The sequence below is a fragment of the Nannospalax galili genome, unplaced genomic scaffold, assembly GCF_000622305.1.
Source record: "Nannospalax galili isolate Female #2095 unplaced genomic scaffold, S.galili_v1.0 scaffold685, whole genome shotgun sequence".
NCBI classification, from domain to species: Eukaryota; Metazoa; Chordata; class Mammalia; order Rodentia; family Spalacidae; genus Nannospalax; species Nannospalax galili.
Window position 1 is genome coordinate 809,869 of NW_008353482.1, and position 24,133 is coordinate 834,001.

The 24,133-nt window shown below is 37.4% G+C and overlaps 1 protein-coding gene across 1 annotated transcript; it reads right to left on the minus strand.

Moving 5' to 3' along the window:
• Positions 1–13,619: 13,619 nt before the first annotated feature.
• On the minus strand, positions 13,620–15,854 carry Mkrn3 (makorin ring finger protein 3). Its single transcript, XM_008850623.3, has one exon. The coding sequence runs from the start codon at positions 15,744–15,746 to the stop codon at positions 14,184–14,186; it is 1,563 nt and encodes a 520-aa protein (XP_008848845.1). The 5' UTR covers positions 15,747–15,854; the 3' UTR covers positions 13,620–14,183.
• Positions 15,855–24,133: the final 8,279 nt, after the last annotated feature.

Genomic DNA, 24,133 nt, shown 5'->3' on the forward strand with positions numbered 1-24,133 from the left:
GAAAACACAAAAAAAAAAAAATTCTTCGTCCCCCCCCCAAAAAGGAAAAGTGAGAGAAAAAAAAAAAAAAAAAAAAAAAAAAAAAAAGGCCTATCATCAAATCCTTAAGGCAGGATTAAAAGTCAATTTTCAAAAGTTCCTAAGATCATATCTAGATTATTTCTGTAAAAATTACTTCCCTATAGCTATTTCAATAATCCATAAGATACTCTCCAAGTTCTTATGATGTGTAACTTCTACATGTGAAAAGTTGATTTATGTGTCTTGTGTAAAGGATAAAGAGTTAGGATTAGTAGTCAAGAGCACTAAAGGGATAGGGTAGTTGGTACCAAAGCACTGGGCTGGGATGTCTTTGATGTCTTTGTAATAGAGTCCGCTTTTTTTAGGGAAACAAAGCTACACTCATACAAGAAACCATTTACTTTAACCCAGGAATGAGACAGCATTGTCTGTTTCCCACAGAGCTACCAGACCCTTAGAAACTACCCCCCATCCATTCTCCACTGTTGGATGGATGTTGAAATCAGTATAAACAGAGTCAAAACTACATGAAGAACCAGTGGACATGTGAGATGCAAAAGAGAAGTCTGCTGTCCAGGATTGCTCATTCTGCAAGAGGTAGCAAAACAGAGTCTGTTGTCTGGGACTGCCCATTCTGCAAGAAAAGGTAGCAGCAAAGAAGATGGGGGCAAGTCAAGAGTATCTAGGAAGATGTCTGTGGTAGGGGGCACAGCACAAATGGCAATATGTCCTCTTCACATGAGCAGTCCTCTTCATGAGAAGACCTCTTAGACCAGGGATGTAAGAATGTGCCCCTGGTTTGTAGATGAAGGTACAATTCATGGTGCCTCTCTCAGGTGCCAAATTCTAGAAGGCTTTGTGATGATTATTCAAATTCACATAAATAAACAGTAAAAACTGTGGTTTGGTAGCTCCTTGATTTGGATAAAGAAGGCTAAAACTCAACATCAGTCTAATTTAAAAATGAATCCTACATCCTACAGTAGCCCTGTCACATGACACTCAGCTCCGCCTGAGTCCTGACCTTCTGGGCATTAATAAGCAGCAATAACTGGTTAATCTCCATCTGAAAAGCCATACAGCTATCCCACTTTTTTTTTGTCCCCATTGTGAAATCAGTCCAATACCCTGAAGGGACAAAATGGCTGCTTTCCCCCATAGAATGAAGACAGAATGAATTGGGTAGGGAGCTAGCTGGAAGCTTCTATGATCATCTGTTAAAGGTGAAGTCTGGTTAAATGTAGATTATGACAAAAAAGAGGAGAGCAGTAATTCCAACACTCAGAAACACTGAGAACTCCAAGTTCAACGTCAGCTGGGACTACAAAGCAAGAGTTTACCTCAGACCAAAGTTTACCTTGGGAGTCTTAATAGCTTTTGAATTTACCTTGGGAGTCTTAATAACTTTTGGATTACAGAAACATTGGTAATTTCTAATGTTTCATTCATAGCTATAGTGACTGATTTTTTATTGATCACATGTAACTATTAAGCAAAGTCCTTCTCCTTTTTCTATTGTGACTTTCCTCTAGTTTCGTCCCTGTTTTCTCTCCAGTGTCCATAAATTACAGCCACATCCTAACAGGGTTCTGGCCATCTGTCTGAGGGTCTTCAAAGGACACTTCTTTACCCAAGCAGGTGGAATAATGCTTGAATGTGAAGTGACCTGTTGATACTGTAACAGTAATTTTGTTTCATTGGCAGATGTCCCTGACACTGTTCTCTGACACACATCAATTTTAATCCTACCCCACCCTCAAAGAGAACATTAACCAGGAGAGTTTGGCCCAAGTGTTTCAGGCCAGTAAGTCAGAGAAGAGAGCACAAGATGACACATGGAATAAGAGCAGCAATATTTTATTACTTACAGATCTCCAGAACAGGGCAGCATGCCCAGTGAGGCAACAGGAAGGCAGTTCTGCCCCAGACATGCTCAGTCTATCACTGGATGAGGTAAGAAGGAAGGGGAGAGGGAGAAGGAACAGAGAGAGGGTTAGGCCAGAAGGTCAATCTTCATTGAGTCTGGGGGTGTTTGTAAAGCAGGTTTCCTGTGGGGAGTATTAGTTGACGGGTTTACAGCAAGCAAGGTAAAGTTCCAAAAGGTCACACCTTGATTGCAAGCATGTCACTGAGTCAGAGCTATGTAATATGCATGAGGTCAGGGAGTCAGCAGGGCAAGCCAAGCACACTGTGTCTAGGTGTCCTATAGGAAGGCTGTGCAAAGTAGGTACCTGCGTTCATTGTTGACAGAGAGAGCTGAAAACATGGTGAAGGGTCTAAAATATTACACAAAATGAATGCCAAGGCAACATAGTGGAAGCATGTACCACATTTTCACTATTACTCAACAAAAGTTTTTAAAAAATGATTTGGTTTTCTAATTGGGTAAAATTTCAAATTTTGTTTCCAGTTCCTGTAAGTCACATACATTTGATCTTGCAAATGGTAGCCAGAAATATTTGTGTTTTCCACAGGTCCCTTTGCAAGAAGCACCTAGGATGACCCAATATAACTCACCTGGAGTTGGCACATACTTGTGCAATAGTCAGGGTCTTTTAGCAAGACACCCAGCCTTTATGAGCCCAAAACCAGTACTGCTTCAGACAGGCATTTTGCATTGCTTTAAGCATATAGTAACCTCCTTAGAGACCTTGGGAGGGTTATGAATGAGATGTTACAGACCATTATTATGAATCTTAAGTCTTTTGATATTTTAGTACTCCTAAGTTTGGGGACAAAGTTACAGCCTGAAGCAATGGAAACGTTATTAATCTTATCAGCACTACCCTTTATGTGGTGCCCTGAACTTGCAATTGTTGAAGATACCTGTCTTGCTAAGTTGTTCCCAATACTCAGACACTACACATGGGACTATGTTGCTTACCTTTCCATGTATCACCACGCTTCAAAACAGTTCCCTACCTAGTAGCCTTAAGTCTGTCATGAGAGGTACAAATACTAGCTTTCAAGGACCTTTAGTGAGTCTACAGCTAATTGACACAGGATAACTTATACCCCTCTCAAAAAAAAAAAAAAAAACTGATAAAGATCTCCTTTGGCTGAGTCAGTGCTGGACAAATGAACTCTTGGCCAGAGTTTAGAGCACTCGGTAGCTGTGTAGCTCACTGACAGCAAGTCAGAATGCTCAAAATATCTTTAACCACTCTGATCAGCAATCTAGATTAAAGCAACTGACAGGAATTCCAGGGTGTCTTTTACCACCATAACTACATTATGTAAGTGATACCAATTATTTGTGATTTCTTACAGGGAATATTAAAGTCTAGTTAGTCAGATGCAGCACAGTGAGAACCCTCAGACTGAGATGGCCAAAAGGGTAGGTTTATTATGTGCAAATCTCAGAGCAAAGTGGGCAGTGTGCCTCATGATACAAGGAGGCGCTGTCTGGGATTTGTGTTCTAAACTAGTGGGTAGAATTAAGAATGGATAGAGAGGGTGCCATGAGCTAAAGATTTCTATTGAAGTCCAGAGTGTTGTGGAGGCAAGTTTCTCGTGAATCTAGACTGCTTGATTTGACAGAATCAAGAAATCAGTACAAAACTCAGGGGGTATACTGTCTGGCTAACCAGGCTTGAAGAAATATTATCAAGCAGTTCAATATTTAGTACTACCTTAGGGACTCATTCATCCAGAACATGGAAACAGGAACCGGGTGTGGCAATCTATCTCTAGATTATGCATGTCACAAGAGACAAGCCAGAGTCAGGATAGCATGTGGGATGCTTGGGTAGCACTACTGTAAATGAAGTATGGCACTCCATCTCTTAAACCATTATCATGCAATCCAGGATGAACTGATTTCTTTTCCCAACTATTCAAGATGAACAAGGACATACGTAAAGATCACTTAAGGTCTTTACTTTCTCTTTTGGAAAAGCATTAGCACTTTTGTAGTTTCTTGTAGGATAGTTGAATTGTGTGAGATGGAGATTTGATCTGCTGTCTTCATCTGGATGTAGTGCAGTTAAGGGACATGTGCATAGGTAGAAAGTCAATAGTAATGACATGGGACAGTTAATATTAGGTTTCTTTTGACTTGGCAATGGGTGTTCAGGTATTTGGTTAGATATATTTTACTAGATGAAGCCACAAGAATGTTTCTAGATAAGATTCACATTTTACCTGTACACATATTAAAAGAGACAGGTCTTCCCAATGGGCCTCATCCAATGGCAGAGATATGAAAAGAATGGCAAGGTAAGGGGTGATTTGTGCTTTTTCTCCCTCCCTCATCTGCCCCCCACCCAATCAAATCCTTCCCTTCTGCCCTCTCTTCTTGCCATCCCTATTAAAGCTGGAACCCCAGTATTCTGCACTCAGTTTGGAGCTTACAGTACTGGATCTCCTGGTTCTCACGTCATTCGATGCAGATAGGTTGTACACCGATAACTTTCCAAGGGTTCCAAGTTTTCAGAAACCACGTCACAGGACTTTTCAGCTTCCAGAATGTCAGCCAATGTCTTAAAAAGATTGTTTTATTAAAGAATCTGGTTGAATTTATCTTGTGAACACTGACCAATATAATCTCCACATGTAGCAGCAAAGGCAAACATTCAATACCTGTTGGTACATTCGATAGTCTTAAGAATGAACCCAGAATACCAGCTATAGAGGCTTACCTGAATGAAGGCTTCAGCTACTCTGCTCTTTCAAGTCCACTAGCACATCTTTGACAAAGCCACATGTCTCATGGGTTCTTCCTAGCAAACGAATGAATAAGGATATATCTACTTTTGAGAGATCCTTCATGGGCTCTCTCCATTTTTCTCTCTCAGGAATTTTACAAAATAAAAGTCTTGCTTATCAAACTCTGTCTTGGAATCTGCTCAGAGAACCAGTTACCACTCCTTGGTTAGCCATTTGTGTGACAGCAAGTTTAAAGAGACCACGTTGGAAGGATTAGGATTAAGACAAGATTCATGTAAAGAGGCCAAACCACTGTCTCAGAAAACAAAAGCTGAGGAGAAGAATCTTACTGTACAAGTTTGAGAAACTAGGCAGCATTAATGAATTATAACAGTGTATCTCTTAACCCCTGATCATGGAATAAAAGATGGGTTAACTTATTTCAAGTATTTAAGTCACAGAGTTATCAGGAAAATGAGAAACAATCACGCAAAGATTCCACCTTCTCTTCTGGCACGCAGTCCAGTGCATTTCCGGTGTCTGCAGGCTGAACAACATGTGGCCCCTTTACAGACATATAAAACAGGTAAGTAAAACCCATAATGCCCTGTGGTTTTTTTTCTTTCCAAAATCAAGACACTTAACCCTTATCCTTTGGTCAGTCCATCAAAAATAAAAGAATATGTACGTTTCTGCAAGCAGCTTTTGGTCAATGTCTACTCACCATACACAAAGTCCAGATCAAAGAGTTGGCAAGATGCAAGGAGACAGATAATTCAAGTGCTTCAGAATTAAGCAACCCTAGTTCAAATCCTGGCTCCACCACTTTCGGGGTGTGAGCCAGACCTTGGGCAAAATACTTACCTGTTTCTGCCTCTTTCTCTGATAATGAAGAACTCTAGCACTCAATCTGGGTGACATAAAAGTACAGACTTCTTTGCATATTGCATTCTACATAGCAAATTTTCTGATGGTAGACATCACGGACTTAGACCTCTGGGCAGGGAATCTCCCTCCCAAACCCATCATGTATATCTAAAAGTAATTCATGTATACCCAAAAGTGACTATCTATTTGGTTAACGTAGGCTTCTAATGATGACAGCAAGTTCATAGTGTCCATGATACTATTCAAATATATTGTATTCCTATCACTTTTAAAATAAGTTACTGCATAAAATTATTGAAAATATGAAATTATTATAGATTCATGGAATTTCCTATTCATTTCATTTTTTCCTTTCTATATTTTGAGTCTGTGTAATTATGTGAATACAAATTTTAAATGCTTTTAACTGTCCAAGACAGGAAAATTCTCATTTTCTCTAGCAGCACTTTTTTTTAAAATTAACACTGTCCAATATAAGCAAATTTAGGGGATCCTTTTGAAGTATATTTAATTTCCTGCACTGCATTTCATTTTCTATTTTACTTGCTTTTTGTACTAATAAATTATTAAATTTATTTATTTTTGTGTGTCCCGTGGCATGTGTGAAGGTCAGAGAACCACTTGCAGAAGTTACTACGCTCCTTCTACCATGTGGTCCTTAGTAGTCAAACTCAGGTTTTCAGGCTTGACAGAAGGCCCCCTTTATCCTCTGAGCTATGTTGTTGGCTTTTATGTGACTTTTCTCATTTTTCTACATTGTTACATATTAACATCTTTTATTTTCCATTTACATAGGCTTTCAAGTATTATTTCAATAATTTTCTTTTTAAACACCTTGTTTCGGGAGGCTTCAGTGAATACAGAATGCTGACTACAAAGACAAAGAAATTATTCGATTCAATTTTATAATTGTTAGAATTTATATTAATACAGGGAAACACTGGGGTTCAATAAAGTATCATGAGAGCTTTCTGCTCTGGTAACTAGAGCAGTGAATTACTGCTGTATCCTCACTATGAAGCCTAGGCTGGCCTTGAACTCACAGTACTCCTCCTGATTTGGCTTCCCAAATGACTGGAATTACTGACATAGGCCATCATGCCTGGCTTTGCTTTAAGTCACATAAATTAAGTTTCTTACTTAAGTCTAACAAACTATGCATTTTGAATCTTCACAAAACAAAAAGGAGCAACAAAATCTGACATTCAGTTTTCACTCTGAACTTATTTTTATATACTTAAATATATAATTTTATGTGTGCATTCAACTTGCTTATATTTGTTGATGTTTGTATATGCATATGTAGGTTTTTATAAGTATAGCAAAATATATAGGCAAATACCCTCTAAGTGATTTGAGACTATTTTGCACATATAAGCACAAACAAGATGGTTAATTATTACTACCTTTATATATGAGTGACATAATTCTGTGAACTTCTGCACATTTTTTCAGCTTACCAATGTGATTCCAGGTTAATACATGAAGATTCTCATGCTTGTTTAATTTTTTAATCTATCATCCTAATAGTCCCACTGTGTGGCTACACCAATTTTTAAAAACAGCTGCCAATTACTTCCAGGATTTCACTATTCTGATGGAGACTGCAGTGAACATCCTTGTAACTGAAAATTTCATACATGTACAATATACTTGTATGTTTATATAAAAACAATATCTGGGTAAATAGTATGAAATTATTATCTGATAATTATAAAAATTCTGACACAGATAATGCACTAAAAATACTCCTATAAAATAAAAGACTGCTTATGTCTCCAAACTCAACAACACAGAATTTGCTAGCACTTGGGTCTTAAGACAAATTTAAAGGAGAAAATTCAAAGTTTGTACAATTTTAATAGGTATCAATATTAAGGATTCTTGAAAGGGTTTCCTGTCTGTGGAAGGACTTATATTTAATCTTCTACATAGGTTCTACACATAATTTTATTTATTAAATCATTTAACTCTGGTTTATGAAAGACCTTACAAATTATGGAAATAAGCTCCATCACTATTTACTATTTTATGAATTTGGTAGGTTTTTGTTTGTTGTTTCTTTGTTTGAGAAGAGGGTCACCCTAAGCAACCATGGCTGGCCTGGAACTCTTTAAATTGATCAGGTTGACCTTTAACTCCAGTTTTCCACCTGCCTCTGCCTTCTGAATGCTGAGAACAGAGGTGTGTGCCATCATGCCTGGCCTGAATTAGCATTAGAGATGGACTGATGCTTTTCTTCTGGGCTTGCTCATGGCAAATTTGGGAGTCTCACTTTAAGATAGTTATATCTATTAAGGCTATGGGCACCTCAATTCCCCTAAGCCTTAGTATTCTCAACTACTACAAGTTGTTAATAATAGTATTTGTCTGTTAGGAGAACTGGAAGGATTAAATGAGATAATATGCCCTTAGAACAAATCCAGGCACATCATAAGCTCTGTGCAGTTATCACTTGTTGTGAAACTTTAAGATTTCTCCTCAACATGTTTTAGAAAGGTATTCCTAATTATAAAATCTTAAAGATAGATGAGCCCTGTGTTCTCAAAAGATTGTATAGCTCACCTAACTTTTACTGAATAATTGCAAAATGTTTTATAAGTTGTATCATAAACATGATTCTAATATATGTATCTATTTAGGAGCTTTATTAGCCTACACTTGAGCTAGGTATGATGGCATATGTCTGAAACTGAGCACTTGGGATGCAGAAGGAGGAGAAATGTTAATTCAAAGCCAGCATGGGCTAGAGAGTGTTTAAAAAAGCAGGGGGTAGGTTGAGGAAACAGGTCAATTAGTAAAGTGCTTGCTGTACACAAATGAGGACCTAAATTTAATCCTTCAGACAGCTGTAAAAAAAAATGCTGGGCATGGCAATGCATGTTTATAATCTCATTTCTGGGGAGGCAGATTACTGGGGATCTATGAGCAGTTAGCCTAACAAAATCAGCTCCTAGAGAGACTTTCTCTCAAAAAAACAAGATAGATGGCTCCTGACTTATGACACCTGAGTTTGACATCTGATTCTCTCTCTCTCTCTCTCTCTCTCTCTCTCTCTCTCTCTCTCTCCTCTCTCTCTCTCTCTCTCTCTCACACACACACACACACACACACACACGAGTGGATACACATGTGTGTACTTAAAAACACAATATACACATTTAAATATAGAAACTGAATTGCCACCATTTCCCTGCACACACTAGGTATACATAGTATTATGTTTATGATATGTCATAGTTCACTCACTGACTCCCCCTTGTTAAGCAATCCTTTTGCTGGGTAGCTAAGACCAGTATGTGCACTCTGTGATGTCCAGGTGTGTTCTGGCATTAAACAACTTGCTATGTACTCTAGGAAGATCTCAAATTAATAATCTTGCTTGCTGCTTCTTCCTCCAAAATGTTAGGATTACAAGTTTTTCCCAACAAGTCTGGTTTTATTTTCCTATTCTAAAATACTCAGTGTGTACTGGCTATGTTTTCTGTAAAATAAAACTTCCTGAGTTTCTTTTTTAGTTATAAATGACCATTTGTACTTCATTTCAATATTATCAAACACTAGTAAATGGCACACTGGTAATACATAAGTTCCCTTCCAAATTTTGTGTCATACAGCTTCATTCATCAAGTGGTCTTTAAGATTTAGCAAAATGTTCTTTTCGTAGCATTTATGCATTAATATTTCTGAACTATGTTGCCAAAAATGGCTTACATTTTATCTCTTTTTTTTTGCTTTACAATAGAAATTGTGTTGATTCTCTTAGCACCTGTTTTTTTAAAATAATTTTCTATATGATTCTGAATTTTTAACATGCAATGTCTCATCTGCTACTCTTCAAAGATATCTCACTTGTGCCTTTATTTTTCCTTTGATGCATTTGCACAGACTGCTCCAGATAACGGTAACTGAGAGTAAAGAGGGAACTCATTTGTGCCTGATCAGAACAGATGACTATGATTACCAGTGACTCGTCAAAGGGATAGAAATGCTCAAGTATTTTACTTTGGCTTTCACTACTTTTACAATAAAATTCGTAAGTTTGAGTACTAATGTGTATATGTGTGAACCTCACTGTTGTATTTGATATAAAATTGGATATAGCTTGGTCTAAAATTGCCATCTACAACTACAGATGAAGTTGGTACTTGTAATCCCTAATTTTTGGATTGTTAAATAGCACTAAAGAAATTTCTTCTTTGAAGATTTTATGAATAGCTTTAAGCAAAATTGTGGAAAATTAATTTCTTTATTTTGCTTTGGTAGAAAGTGTACCTTTTTGTGGCCAGTGATTAGTAAGTGCAGGTTTTTCCATTGTCTTCAGATCAGACAATGTGTTTCCTTATGCATATTTAACACTTTTGTTCTCATAAATATTTCTTTTTGTATGCTATTTTTGTGTGTGTAGTTTCTTTTTGTTCCTCATTTTGTTGGTAAAGATCTACAATGATTAAGGCTTTAATAAATTATTTTGATTCAGCCTTCATATTTAATACTTTAATTTCCCTCTAGTTTTTGTTGCAATTCTATACTCTCCTTAGTTATGTGGTTTTATGTTCATTTAACAAAATTTAGAAGTCAAAGAAATCTCTATTTACACATATCTGTATCACATATCTTTATTACATGCATTTTATATAATCACACTGATTTTGATTTTTTTGGTCTTTCCTCTGATGTAAGAAAATATTTTCTCTTATTCTATCATCTCTATTTTCCTAGAACATTGCTTAAATCTTCCTTTTCATTCTAATATGTTATTTTAAGCACCACATTTAGCTCTGCACCATTATTGATGAGAAAGACTCCTAAATCCCAATTTAGCTGACAGTTTCACTGTGATCTAGCACAGGATCAATTATTTTAGTCAGTGCCTCATCAATTCTGCAAGGTGTGATATGCTATACACTTTCATGGCAAAAATTCTGACATGACAATTTGCTTATGGGTTATTTCCCAAATAATCTTTTTACTCAACCCCAACTTCATCCAGGTGTAGTTTGGCATAAGCTGTGGAGGAAAAACCACACCCCTATGATATTTACAAAAGTACAATGAGAAGCTCATAAATTCATTGGCTGTGGAATCAAGGCATTTTCCTTTTATTTCTGAAAAAAATGTGTAAATTATTTATTTAGTAACATGAGCTGTGAAAAAATGTAGTTTCTGTGTCACTAGTGAGTGTGATTACTAGCTATATTTTCTCCAGTATGTTTGTACGTATGTACATCCACTAAATTTAGACACAGGACGCATAAGCAAATCAAAACTGTTTCACCAGACCCTATGCTGCTGCTGGAAAGATATATTATGTATGGAGTGCCCAAGTCTTTGTGAGGGGGCGAGGGGCGCCATGCTTAGAATCCCTCACAAAGCAAACCTTTGTGTGGCAAGGGGTCTTTGTTCCTAATCGCAGCAAGTCTGGACCTGCTGCTCTCTTGAGAAAGTAGCTGGGAAAAAGCACTTGGTTTTCTTATTTAAGCTCTTTTTAAAGGAAGTGGTGAAAGAATAAGGAATCCTTATTTTAAAAAATCATCTTATTTTCCCCACATGTATCTGCCACAAGTATTAATTGTTTCTTTTGCTGTTTGGGGCTTATTAAGTAATTGAACTGTTTAGATTAAACTGTATGGATTTGCTGAAAAAAAATAGTCCATTGAAATATTAATGAAAGAATAGTAGGTATTATATCCCATCCTACAAACATTCCTAAAATAAATTTACCTTATGACAACTTCCAAAGATTAATAAAAAGAAAACTCTGGTAGTATACCCATTCTTACATAATTCTTACATAATTGCTGCTGGGGTTGATAAGCATGCAAATTCCACCTGTACATACCATTTAAAAATACCATGTTGCTAGCTTTTTCCCTAAGACTACATTTGGTCATCACAACAATCCTGCACGAACGAGAGCACTGCACCCATTTCTCCTACTTAGAAACTGAGGTAGAGTACCTAAGTACTCGCTTGGATTATATGCAGAATCAGGACAATAATTACCCTCAATCTGTTACTTTTCTATAAGACCTTACCCCATTTTTATCTCCTCAATTCTATTCTAACTTCTTGTTTCAAGATACTACTTGAAAAAAAAAAAAACTTATTTCATGAGGTTTGCACAGTGTGGGTTCATAGTTTCCTGAGGTTTCAAAGTGCAGGTTAAATCCCCTCCCATCTTAGCCAATATGAGAGCTCCTTTGAGACTTGCCTATCAGCATTCTGTGAAAAGACGCCATCTGGCCCCATTTCTTTCGTTGGTTTATCTGACCTTTTATTTCTTCCTGATATGGATGGAAAAAATGGACAGTTGTTTAGGGCTTCCTGACTGGTGACTTATTTGGAATAAAGAAGGAAGCATTAAGGCAAACCCCACAGGCTAACCCCTTACAGAGAACTAGTAATCACTTTGGAAGGGAGAGACATCATAAAATCAGACAGGATAAATTGCACTGTGAACACTGTACTGAGTGACACTGAATCTGGCAACTTATCTATAAAAGCTCCAATACAACAAATTCTATGGGAGCTTGCTTATGTACGCCTCCATTGCTTCTGGGGGGGCCATCCATACTTAAAAGGTTCACATGCACCTTCAGTTTCAGTATTTGCAAAAACACATTTTCTGAGTCATATATAGGGAATACAGGCATCAGAGCAATCTGTTCAGTAAAAGTATTACTTGAACTATTTCTTTGCTTTATAATTGATAACTATGGATAACACTGGAGTTCAAAACTTCTACCTTACTACATTTGGATGGAAAAAATGATAAAGTAATATATAAGAATATATAAGGTAGTTCTGACAATTAAACCAATATTTTAAAGTCTGCTTAATGCATGGTATAAATATGGTAAATGTGCTAGCTCTGTTACACAGAACAGTCTCTACATCCTAGGACTAAAGAACCTAGCATATTCTTCAACCACTGCAACCAAGGAAAATGCACTTTGTAAGTGATGCATAAACCATTCTATAAAATTATGTGATTAAATTTGCCCTATCTACTCTGTAACACACTTGTTCAGATAATAAAGGATGTAAACTGTCCACATAGAAACTATTTCTAAATGCACACTAAGCACCTGACTTACTGATTTTCTATAATTAGCAATTTATTTGCTGAATTTGTGCAATGTTAAATGAGCACTAAATGTGAAGTTACATATTCCTGGTAAATTATATTTAATAATTTTATACTCAACCACAAGCTGTTTATGTTCCTCTTCTCCAGCAATGTTTAATATAAACTTGATCTACTGTAGTAACAGCACCTGTTTAAATTTCCCAGACTCTTTTATTGATTTCTTTTTAATTTTATACTGTAGGTGTGCTGTGTATTTTAAACAAAATAATTTCATTTCAGGGAAACACGATAACCTTTCATTTATAATTTTTAAGTTTCGTTTGGTTAACTGTAGCATATCTGTATTTTAACTTTCCAATGTTATTGTTTAACTTTTAAAAGGTTCTATGCTTCACTCTTTCATCTTTCCATTCTTGTATTCTGATTTATTTCAATATTTGTATTGGCTTCCCTTTTGTAATCTTGTTACTTTTATTCTGAAAACTTCTGTCAAAAGTTCTATTTTATATCTAAAAATATCTAGATATTAAAAAAATACCAAATGCAAAGAATTGTGAATTCAAGTCCAGGAATAGCCACTGTCAAGACAACTGAGATGGTGACTACACTGCATAGGCATAGGCTGTGCTTAGAGAAGCAGAGCAGCTCTGAATGCTATCACAGGAATTCTCAAAGTTGTGTTTTGTAAGTTCCTTAGGATCTGCATCTGATACACAGAGCTGAATGTTGACAGTAATTTTGTTAAATGCTGATCCCTGACTGCTGTGCAGGGGCAGGTAAAAGTGTCCACACAATTCACACAATAGCCCATACACCTAGCCTTTCACTTTCAGCTTTCAGGTCTGCATTTATTTCACTACTTTAAACATATAGATTATGGTGAATATTTGTTTCCATATTTTTTCAAATACATATCTTTGAATACATATATGCATATATTATATATCATTCTTAAATATATATTTCCAAATATAAATAATTCACATCAAGCTGAACAGGATAAAAACATGTAAACATATGCACCTCATTTTGGTCAAGTAAAACAGAATCACAAAGTAACCACAATTTAACAAGTGCACTTGAAAGAGGAGGGAAGAAACACATGTAAACAAACACAGACAGCAGCTGCAAGGCCCTGCAAGGGTCCATTTCTTAAGGCTATATAGCAAAAAGCTCATAATTCAGTTAAAGACTTCTGTCACTTCTTCACAATTACATGTATGGGACTTCACAATGAGAAATTCTGTAAACACTAGAATTGAGTGAATCCTGTTGGAAACAGACATGACACAAGCAATCAACTGACAGAAATACTAATTCCACTGAACAATATTTTTAAGATTTTTGTTATTTTGTAACACAGGGAAGCATCATAATCCTACTGGGAAGAAAGGAGGAATAGAGAACACAGCAATACTGCATAAAGATTGCCTCAACAGCCTCTGAAAGCAATAGGTTGTCAGTCAATAAAGGTAAATAAGCAACAGCAGACAAAAGAACCTCAGCAGACTAGACCACAGGCCACAGCATGATGCTACGGATTCACATCAAAATATTCTTCCAGCTGGAACTGAAGTGAGAACAACTGATCATCAGAGAGGGGAAAACCAGCTCTCAGGGCAAGAAACTTCTTAAATAACTGGCTGGCCAGGCGAAGCAAGGCGAGCTCCTTTTTACGGCGTTTAAAGAGCAAGTTTCCCTCTCGCAATTGCACAGGCTCCAAAACTTGATGCCAGTATGCGCTTGATGATCCACCACCACCTGGCCTTCGAAAATAATCTCCCCAGCCCTCAGGGTATTGATGCTTGTAAAAACAGAATTCTCCAAAGGGGCAGTGGCCCCTTCCTCCAGCAAAATACCGGCAGTCCTTGTTACTCATTCCCTCCTTATATTGCTGAATAAGTTTCTCCTTCTCCTCTTCCTCCTCCACCCAGAACTCACTAGGAATGACAAAGCCGGAGGAGACCCTGCACTGTGGGCAGGACTTACTGATCCTATTCTCAAACTGTGTGGCACTTCTCCACCTGCGGATGCACCTAAGACAAAAGGTGTGATTGCAGCTGAAAAGGATGCCAAAGCGGCGGTCGCTGGGGTCAGCTTTCTCATAGACAACCTCCATGCAGATGCCACACACCTTGTCCATGCTGCGCTGCACAGCAAACGAGAGTTCCATATCTCTCTCATGTGCTTCAATGCAGGCCCTTCTATGGGCTTCCCGCTGGGCTGCATCCAAAGGGTGCAAGACCTGGTGCCCGCACATGTCACATATATCTCCATGGGGATATGCACACCTCTCCCCACGAAGGCATTCTCCCCTGGCAGCATAGCGGCAAAGCGGCATCCCCACGCCCACAGCCATCTGCTCTCTCGCAATCACTGGGCTCTGTGGAGGAGCCTCAGGACCTTGCGGGGGGAACATGCGACCTCGGTAGGGCTGTCCAGGAACAAACTCAATAGCCCCCTCCCATCCTTCTGCACCCGCTCCACCTGCAGCTGCAAAGCCTGCATTGTCTGCAAAGCCTGCATTGTCTGCAAAGCCTGCATTGTCAGTCTCGGATTCAGAGAAGCCCCATTCAGCAGCTGAGCCAATCAGAGGCAAGGAGCTTGAGGATGCAGTAGGGGGGGCTTCCGCCTCTTCCTGAGTCGGGGGCTCCCTGTCAGCGGCCATCTTGGGTCCTCTGTCTGCAGAGGCCCTAGGCTGAGAATCTTGCCCCCCCTTGGCCTTCCGCCGCCCAGAGAGGTCGTGAGAGTAGCGACAGTTCTCCCCCTCCTTGCACTGCCCATGAAGATAGTACCTGCAGAGGATTTGCTTTGTCCAGCTGCCGCTGTTGCGCTCAGGCAGGGGACCAGGCCTGGCTCCGCCCCCTGCAGCTTGAGCTGGCCGCAAACTCGCAGTGCGGAGGTGCGCTGGGCCAGGAGCCACAAGGAGCGGTGCCAGGCCCAAAGCCTCTTGCGGAGGCACTGAACCAACTGCTGCAGACTCCCCGGAGGCCTCAGACCCGGGAAGGCCGGGACCAGACACACCCTCCCCCGCCTCAGCACTTGCCTCGGCACCAGCGGCCGCGTACGCGCTTGAGGGAGCTGCAGACTCTTCCATGTTTATTTCTTGCCCCTGCAAGTACCAGAAACTGTCTTTTATAGTGTCTTTTTGGGGCTTGAATCCCGGAGCTCGAGCTGGAAAAATTTTCGGCGTCTTCTCGGAGAGAAGTGCACCTCTTTTTGTCTTCCCACCTGCTCCCGGTTCCCTGTGAATATTGGTTCCTACCCAGCAGTGGACACTTCCTGTTGAGACACCACTTGCTGGAGCTTTAGCGGAAGTGTATTCCGACATGTTTTTTTAGCGCCGGTATCCGCTTAAGATTCCCTGTTGGGGTTCTGCCGGCTCTCCGCTCCTATTCTGCAGCCCCTCTTCCCCTCTTAACATACCCTTTTGTCTCAAGATTGATGTTTGAATCGCTTTCAGCTTCCTTCGTGCACGCTTTATTTAATTTTCTCACGTGTTGAGAAAACCAAAATCCATGCTTTCAAATCTGCTTTTATAAAAAGTCTCCTATTTTTTTAAAACACGAATGAATATTATAAATCTCTCCTCTATTTATTCTGTCACTTGTCAATGACTGACTACTTTTAAAAAGAAACCGGCAGTGTCTCGCTGAAGTTTTTCTGCTCCGCCTCCTGTAGACATGACGGATTTCGGCGGGTCTCTATTTTCTTCAAATACTTGAAGGATTAAGTTAGCTATGCTTTTCAGTAGCAAGGCATTGGAAGAGAACTCGTCTGACCTTAGGGTAGTTAGTGCCTTTCAGATGTCTTCCTTTGTTAGAATTTCTAACACTGTGTGGAAGCCAGGGACTTTGCCCAGCCCTGATGTTGCCTTAATAAAGGACCCCAGAGTGACCCAGGGTTTTAATTTCCCTACTGCTTGTAATCAAGGGAGACCCTTTGTTCCCTGCCTTTCTTTCCATCCCATTCTTTGAGGAACTGAGTTACAGCAGCCTTTCAACTATTCTTCTCTGCCTTATACCCAAAATTGTTTCATTTCACTTCCCGCATGTGTATTTTTTTTCGTTTTTTTCGTTTGGCAGATAACTATTTTGGTTAATATATAATACGCATTTCTACTTTAATAAGCATCTTTACCATAATAGCATTCTGAATTTTATCATATAGATTTTCTTGTTTATTGAATTGAAATCATGTGTTTTTCCTTCCTTTCCCAACATGATTATTTAAAATTACAATGTTTCAAATACTTCATTATTTCCTAAAAAGAGAATTTTGCTTGCTAAAGCAAAATTAGAGTGAAATTTATATAGTGGGAGAGATTCTGAATACTTTATGATATAATCATCCAAATCAGTGTATAGATCCTAACAAAGCCAACAAGACAATACTAAGCAAGAAAGGATAATATTAAATAGCAGAAATAAGAAAAGTAGGGAATTGAAACAAAATGGACAGACAAAAGAAAATTTCCTTGTGAAGCTTGTCAAAGAAAACAATGAAAGGCTCAGTCACCAAGATCCAATATTTTAAAAGTGATGCCACTAATTAATATTAGACCTGAAAACTATGAGACGATTTCAGGAACGTTGTTTGCCAATTAAACTTGAAATTTCACATTAAATAATCATATATCTAGAAATATACATTAGTAAATGTTTCAGGAACATAAAGATCTATTAAACAAGTTGCATAAATAATTGAAATGTTTCTGAAATAAAGTATTTTAAAGGATTTTATTCTTTAGCTTGTACTGTTTAAAAGTTGTACTGTTTAAAGGTCCAGCTGTACAAGAGGGCAAGCAAAGAAATCAACTACGTTGGAATTAGAAAGTAATTATTGATAGCAGGTGAAAATTGAGAATAATCTACAGTCAAGCTCTTGGATTCAATAAGCATATTTATCCAGAATGCCTGACAGAAGTGCAACAGAGAAAGAACAGTTTTATGTATCTCCAATATGAATAAACATCAGTGACAAACATTTTAAATTAAATAGTATTTATGGTAATAGTAAAGATGAAATATCTTATTTAATATTGTACGATAAACAATTTGATTTTTATTTAGGAAGACATAAGTAAGCATCCTCCATGATCAGATAATTCAGTGTTTTAAAAGATAAACTTTTTGATAATATTCACTGATTTTCATTAAGAATCAAGAAAATCATAACTTTTTATCCTCTTTTGCTTTGCATAGCTATTGCAAATTTTAATTAGGATTCCAGCTGTTCTAAAACCTGATACATTTGAACTCTGAAATAATCATTCCTCTTTTAAATATGTTGGTTGATGAGGAATGTTTTAATAGCCCTACTGATTTTTTTAATAATGAAAAGTCTTACAGTATAGATCTGAGACTTATGTGCCAAACTGTACAACTTATATTCACGAGAATATGGAATATGTAAAGACTAGTATTTTTTCACTGGTGATATATCCTCTGCATTTTATAAAAATAATCTCTTTATACACCACCTCTGTCACTTAGAAATTTGTGTGAATAAGTTATTGATGCCCTTCCCAGTCCACTATTCTGCTCTTGTTCCTTAATAATTGAAATCTGGCAGAAATTGCTCAGGATTTCAGTTTTTTTTAAAACTCAAGGTTTTGCTGCTAAGACTGTATGATATTTGCTTTAAAATCCCCACCTGTTTGGCAGCCAATTTTGCATGTCCTCCCAATCATAAGGTCTATATATGCTAGTGTCAACGTGATAATTCACCTATATTATTAGAAATTAAAGTCACATCTTACACCTTAAAAAGCCACATTAGACCCACCATTCTAAATATTGGTTAGGATAGATATATTTCTTGAGAGAAATTAGCAGCTATTTTGTATCTTGGTCAAGTTGTTTATTCATGGAATTTTCTCTATGTTCTTCTCCCTCCAGCAGTCCTTCCCTTTCTCTTCCCCTCCCTTACTTTAGCATCAATATTGTATTCACAATCTTGTGAACATACCTCTGATCATTTCTTCAGTTATTTGGTTCAGCAGAGTTGTTTTTTCTCAGCAAAAACCTGAAGAAATTAGGCATTGGGACATCCAGGGTCTCCAGACTTTTCAGCATTAAGGGGGTCCAAATGGAAGAAAGGGAGGGAGAGCTCCAAGCAAGGCATATGGAGCACCACATTGCCATAGAACAGAGTAAGGAGGGCAAAGGTGGAGGTCGATGCACTGCACAGAGAGAGAAATTGTAGACAGCTTGACAATTGCTCAAGATACAGGAGACTGGCTCAGAACTGAACTATAGGGGTGGATAGAAAAAGCAGCTGGCCCATGTGTCTTTCATTCCAAACAGCTCAGGACTGCTGATCCCACCCCCACATGATCAATGGGATCACAGTTGAAAAGCACACAATAGTCTCAAAGCAATTTCTTTCACAATACTCCTGTGCTTTAGAACTACTGTTTTGGCAGTATGGGAGGGGGAAGGTTGGGACAGAGAATAAATGCAAGTGTCTAGACAGGCAGCATGGATACACATCCTGAGTCCTCTGGCTAAATGAGACCTCTAGCTAAATGGCACACATTAATTTTTCTTTTTCTTTTTTTACCACATTTGGTCAACAATAAGAATAGTAACAGTAATAATAGGGACTGAGCAGGACGAAGCAGTATATGCCTATAATCCTAGCTCTCAAAAGACTTAAATGAGAGGATTTCTATGAATTTGAGCCCAGCCTAGGGTACATAGTAAATTCCGGGATGGCATGAAGTAGAACATAAAAATAAAAATAGAAATAAATAATGGATGATTTACAAGTATTCTGTTGTTATTCAATAAGTTATTTTTAAATAAAATAATTGGAAGATTAATAGTTACTAGAGCCAATGCTTCAGAGATCTGTGTATCTTTTCTACTTTAGAGTCACCCAAATAATCCTGACTAGTCTCTGTTTTTAACAATTCCCTCTTTCCATTTTATGTATGCAGTAGCAATATGTTTACACTGTCTCTGGAAGTTTGTAGGACACAAAATATTAAATGGATATTATCAATATATGGAAAATTGATATTTATCTTGAAATTTAAAAAGCCAGTTTTTGGCAATTCAAGTTTAAAGGTTCAGATATAGGCACCCTTTGGCATTCAGGTATCTTTGTCTCTGTTATTGTGACTGCCATAGGATTATGGTTGGAATTGGAAATGGAATTAGAATCCTTTATGTTTGGGGGGAAGGAGGCTGTTTGTTGTATTCAGATATGTTCACCCTGAGTGAACAAAGTCACTTCATAATGTATGTTTCGAGTGTGTGTGTGTATGTGTGTGTGTGTTTGCACATGATGTATGTTTCTATGTGCATGTTTGTGTGTATCTGTGAGTGTGGTTGTGTGTGTGTGTGTGTGTGTGTGTGTGTCCTCTGACACTCGTATTGAGGCTAGAACATATACATGGGTGTCTGATCCTTACCTTCCACTTCATTTGAGACCAGGTGATTTTGTTGTCTGCTGTTATGTACTGCAGGCTAGCAGACTTGATAGCTTTTGGAGACTCTCTTGTCTGTACACATCCCATCTTGCCATAGATACACTGGGTTTACAGGCAGGAGCTACTATGCTTAGTCTTTACATGATTGTACGGATTTGAACTTGGGTCCTCATGTTTGTGCACCAAGTGCTAGGTTTCAGAATGTGTTTTTATTTCAAAATGTACATAAAGATGTATGAGTAATCCTATAGCACCTTCCCCCAATTGTTTAAAAACAATAGTGATATAAACTCAGCAAATACTTGATGTAAGTGACTTCAAGGTCTTAGGAAACAACAAATATGATTGTAACATGATTAAAAAATGTAATAACATTGTCTTAGATACCCTGTAAGTAAAACAAGGAATCACAAAGGAAATCATAATGTGTTTTCAATTGCATGAGTATTAAAACACATAGGATGCAGCAAAGCTATGCCTGTTCACGTGGAAGGAAGAAAGCTGTCTCCACAAAGTAGAAAAAAGCAAATGAAAAGATATGGGATCAGGGAGATTGTAGAATTAAAAAACTGGCACCTGTGTGTAACCCCATTACTCTGAAGAATGAGGTAGAAGGGTCGTTTGAGGCTAATTTCTATATGGGATAGCCAGTTCTAGGACACATTGGGCTAATTAGCAAGATCTTATTTCACAATAGCAATGACAATGGAGTCTGAATTTCTTTCAGATCAGAAGAAGTTCTGAGAAGTACCTTCAAGCAGATGCTGTGCAATCTCAGACCTGCATTATGGGCTATGAGGATAAAAGATAGCATTTGCTTGAATTTTGAGACCTCAAAGATAGAGTACTTCTCATATTATAAAATTAAAAATGTTCTTGTAATTTTTATGTTCCTTCCCTCACTCGAAAGTTTTAGGCAGTTACTAAAGAGAATTATGAACTGAGAGCTGAATAAGTGTCCATCTTCTAAAGTTGGAGACCATGCATTGATACTGACAGCCACTAGAGGGCAAAGATTTAACTGATGGACTAGTACAGAAATTAAAGATCTCAGAAAGTTTGTTACTTTATTACTACTAACATGGCCAGGGTACATGAAAATACTGCCTATTTCAATCTAGACTGTAGGAATTTCATGTGTGGTAAGTTAGAGATATTGGCCCTGAAATATGTTTCAGTATTTTAAAAGGATTGAAATCATTCAGAATATATTCGTATTCCAGCATAAATTTGAGCCAAAAAGAAATAACAAAATATAAATAGAAAAAATAGCTTCCATATGGGAAAGGGTATAATGACTTTATTTGTAAATTACATTTGTGTATAAGAGAAAGCACAGATTAGAAATAGGATTTGATTAACAATGAAGGGATTACACACATAAATTTCTATAAGGAACAAGCTGCTCAGAGGAAACGCTATGATACATCTTTATATATAATGTGCATTTCTAATGCATGAGATGTTATGAATGGAGAAATTCTGATCCTTTTTCTATACAGGATCTCACTCTGTAGCCTATGTCATCCTGGAAATCACTATGTAACTCAGACTCTAAAACATAGCGATTTTCCTACCTCATCCTCCTTAAAACTAAATTACAGCAATTAACCACTGTGCCTGACTTATGATTATTCCTGATACATACATCTACTCTATTCAGGTATTTACAAAACAAGGAAGTAAACTGAACCAGAAGAAATTATACAAAGGAAATCACAAGAAAGAAATGACTAAAACTAATGAGAGGAAACCAAACATCACAAGGGAAGCCACCAAAAGTTTCTTACTATGTTTAGTAAAATTAATATAATTTTGGTGCTGTTCACTGAAGACAAGGTGACCACTCAACTAAAATAAACAATAAAAATGATATTTCCCTTGTTGCTATAGAGTTATGAGAATCGTAGGAAGACACCAGGAACAAGTTGGGTCATTAAACATGGAATGTAGTTGAGATAAAAATCCCAAATTAGCCATAGTAAATAACAAATGGGAGGATATGAATATCCTTCTAGCTACTGGAGGGAACTTACAAAATTCAATCTATAAAAAAGAAATATACAGGACCAGAACCTTTCACAACCAGTTTTATTATATTTTAAAGAAAAAATTTAAAGACAAATGTTTATAAATTAGCATAAACCAACAAAATATTTATCAAAGTACAAATGGGTAGTAATGAAAAATGTATTTATAAGTTATACAAATGCTGGAAGGGACTTTGGATTGATTCTATCTCTGTAACTGACATGAACTAAAACAATGTCCAATAAACTGTAGACTCCACAAAGCTAAAAGAGAGATAGTAAAGGAAAATAAAGCAGAATAAGAAAAGTGAAGTTCAATGACATACAAAATCATAAGATGAAACGATGGGGGGTGGGGTCAATCTCATGACAACTTAAGGAAGCAAAATGAATACTTCAAACTCATTCATGTAATTTACCATTCCTATATATTGAAGAAGAAAACTAAAAAAATAATCTCTCAAGAATTCGACATTTTGTCAACTTAATATGCACACACACACACACACACACACATGATTAAACTCATGGGGCACTAGGAAAAGAAAATTATTCACTTCATTGTTTAAAAAAGGTGTTTTATATAGTCAATGAAATTTTTGGAAGTTCAGTGTTTTTTTCAGCTAAACAAAATATAAGGATAATTTTAGACAATCTGAGAGCTTTAGAGTCAGTTTCTCAATAAATTCTTTTTATGAACAGCACATGTGGGCTGTGGAATTTTGGTCACAGTCCCCTCTAGGGATGCAGGTACAGGAGACTTCCTTATCTAATAATAAGAACCAATGACACCAATGAAAATTTCCTTAACATAAAAATTAAAATAATTATGAATAATGAGGACTGTGTGGACAGTTAGGTTTTACGTATAATCAAACATTTTCCTTAAAGCTTTTTTATATTTTTATGGAGCATATTCATATTGCTGAATGTAATGAGGAAAGATATTTCTCATTTTGAGGCTAGATAAAATCTAGTACAATCCAGTCATCTCCCAAACTACCCACATGAAAATACCATAATAGAGTTAGGAGGCCACTCGTGGATTAGTTAGGAGGCCACTTCTGGACAAACATCTGAACCATACAGAGATTGATCCAAATGCCTCTTAGGAATGTGGGGAGGGGAGATATGCACCCCAGAAGCCAACCACTCAGGATCCCGCACTAGAAAAGGGATTGGTGTCTAACTGCAGCCAGAATTTTTGTGGTGAGACTGGGAATACAGACACAATCCAGTATGTATTAATTCCTAACATCATCAAAAAGTATAACCAGAACCAAAAGAAGCAGTAGAACCACAGCATGTGAAGCAAGTATAGAAAAGTCAACAGTATTTCTATGCATCAACAATACTAAAAAATTAGGAACAAATTTAACCAGTGAATTGAAATCTTGTACAACATGAACTACTAAATATGGGGTTGAAGAGCTGGGTCAGCAGTTAAGAGCACTGGCTGCTCTTGCAGAGGACCTGGGTTCAATTCCCAGCACCTACATAGTGGCTAGAAAACATTTGTAACTTCAGTTCCAGGGAACCTGATACCATCTTCTGAACTCTGCAGGCACAATATGGGTGTACATGTCTACTTGTAAACAATACACTCATGCACATAAAATAAAAATAATAAATAAAATACATTTTAAAATCTTAGTAAATATACAAAAAAAAACCCACTATCAATCATGGGGCTGGAGGGATGGCTCAGTGACTTCAAGACCACTTCTTGCTCTTATAGAGGATCTCAGTTCAGTTCCTAGAACTCACACAGAGGCTCACAGCTACCTGTATCTCTAGTGCTAGAGGATCTAACACCAACTTCTGCCCTTCTACAGGCTTATGGTAAAAACAAAACACACAAACTACAACAGAAAACAGATGGTACACATAAACACACAGGCTCATGTATATATGTATATATACACATTAATTAAAAATAGTAATAAATCTTTAAAAAATTATTTAACATTAATTATCTTAAAACAGGTATAAATAAATAGATTTACAGCTCCTAGA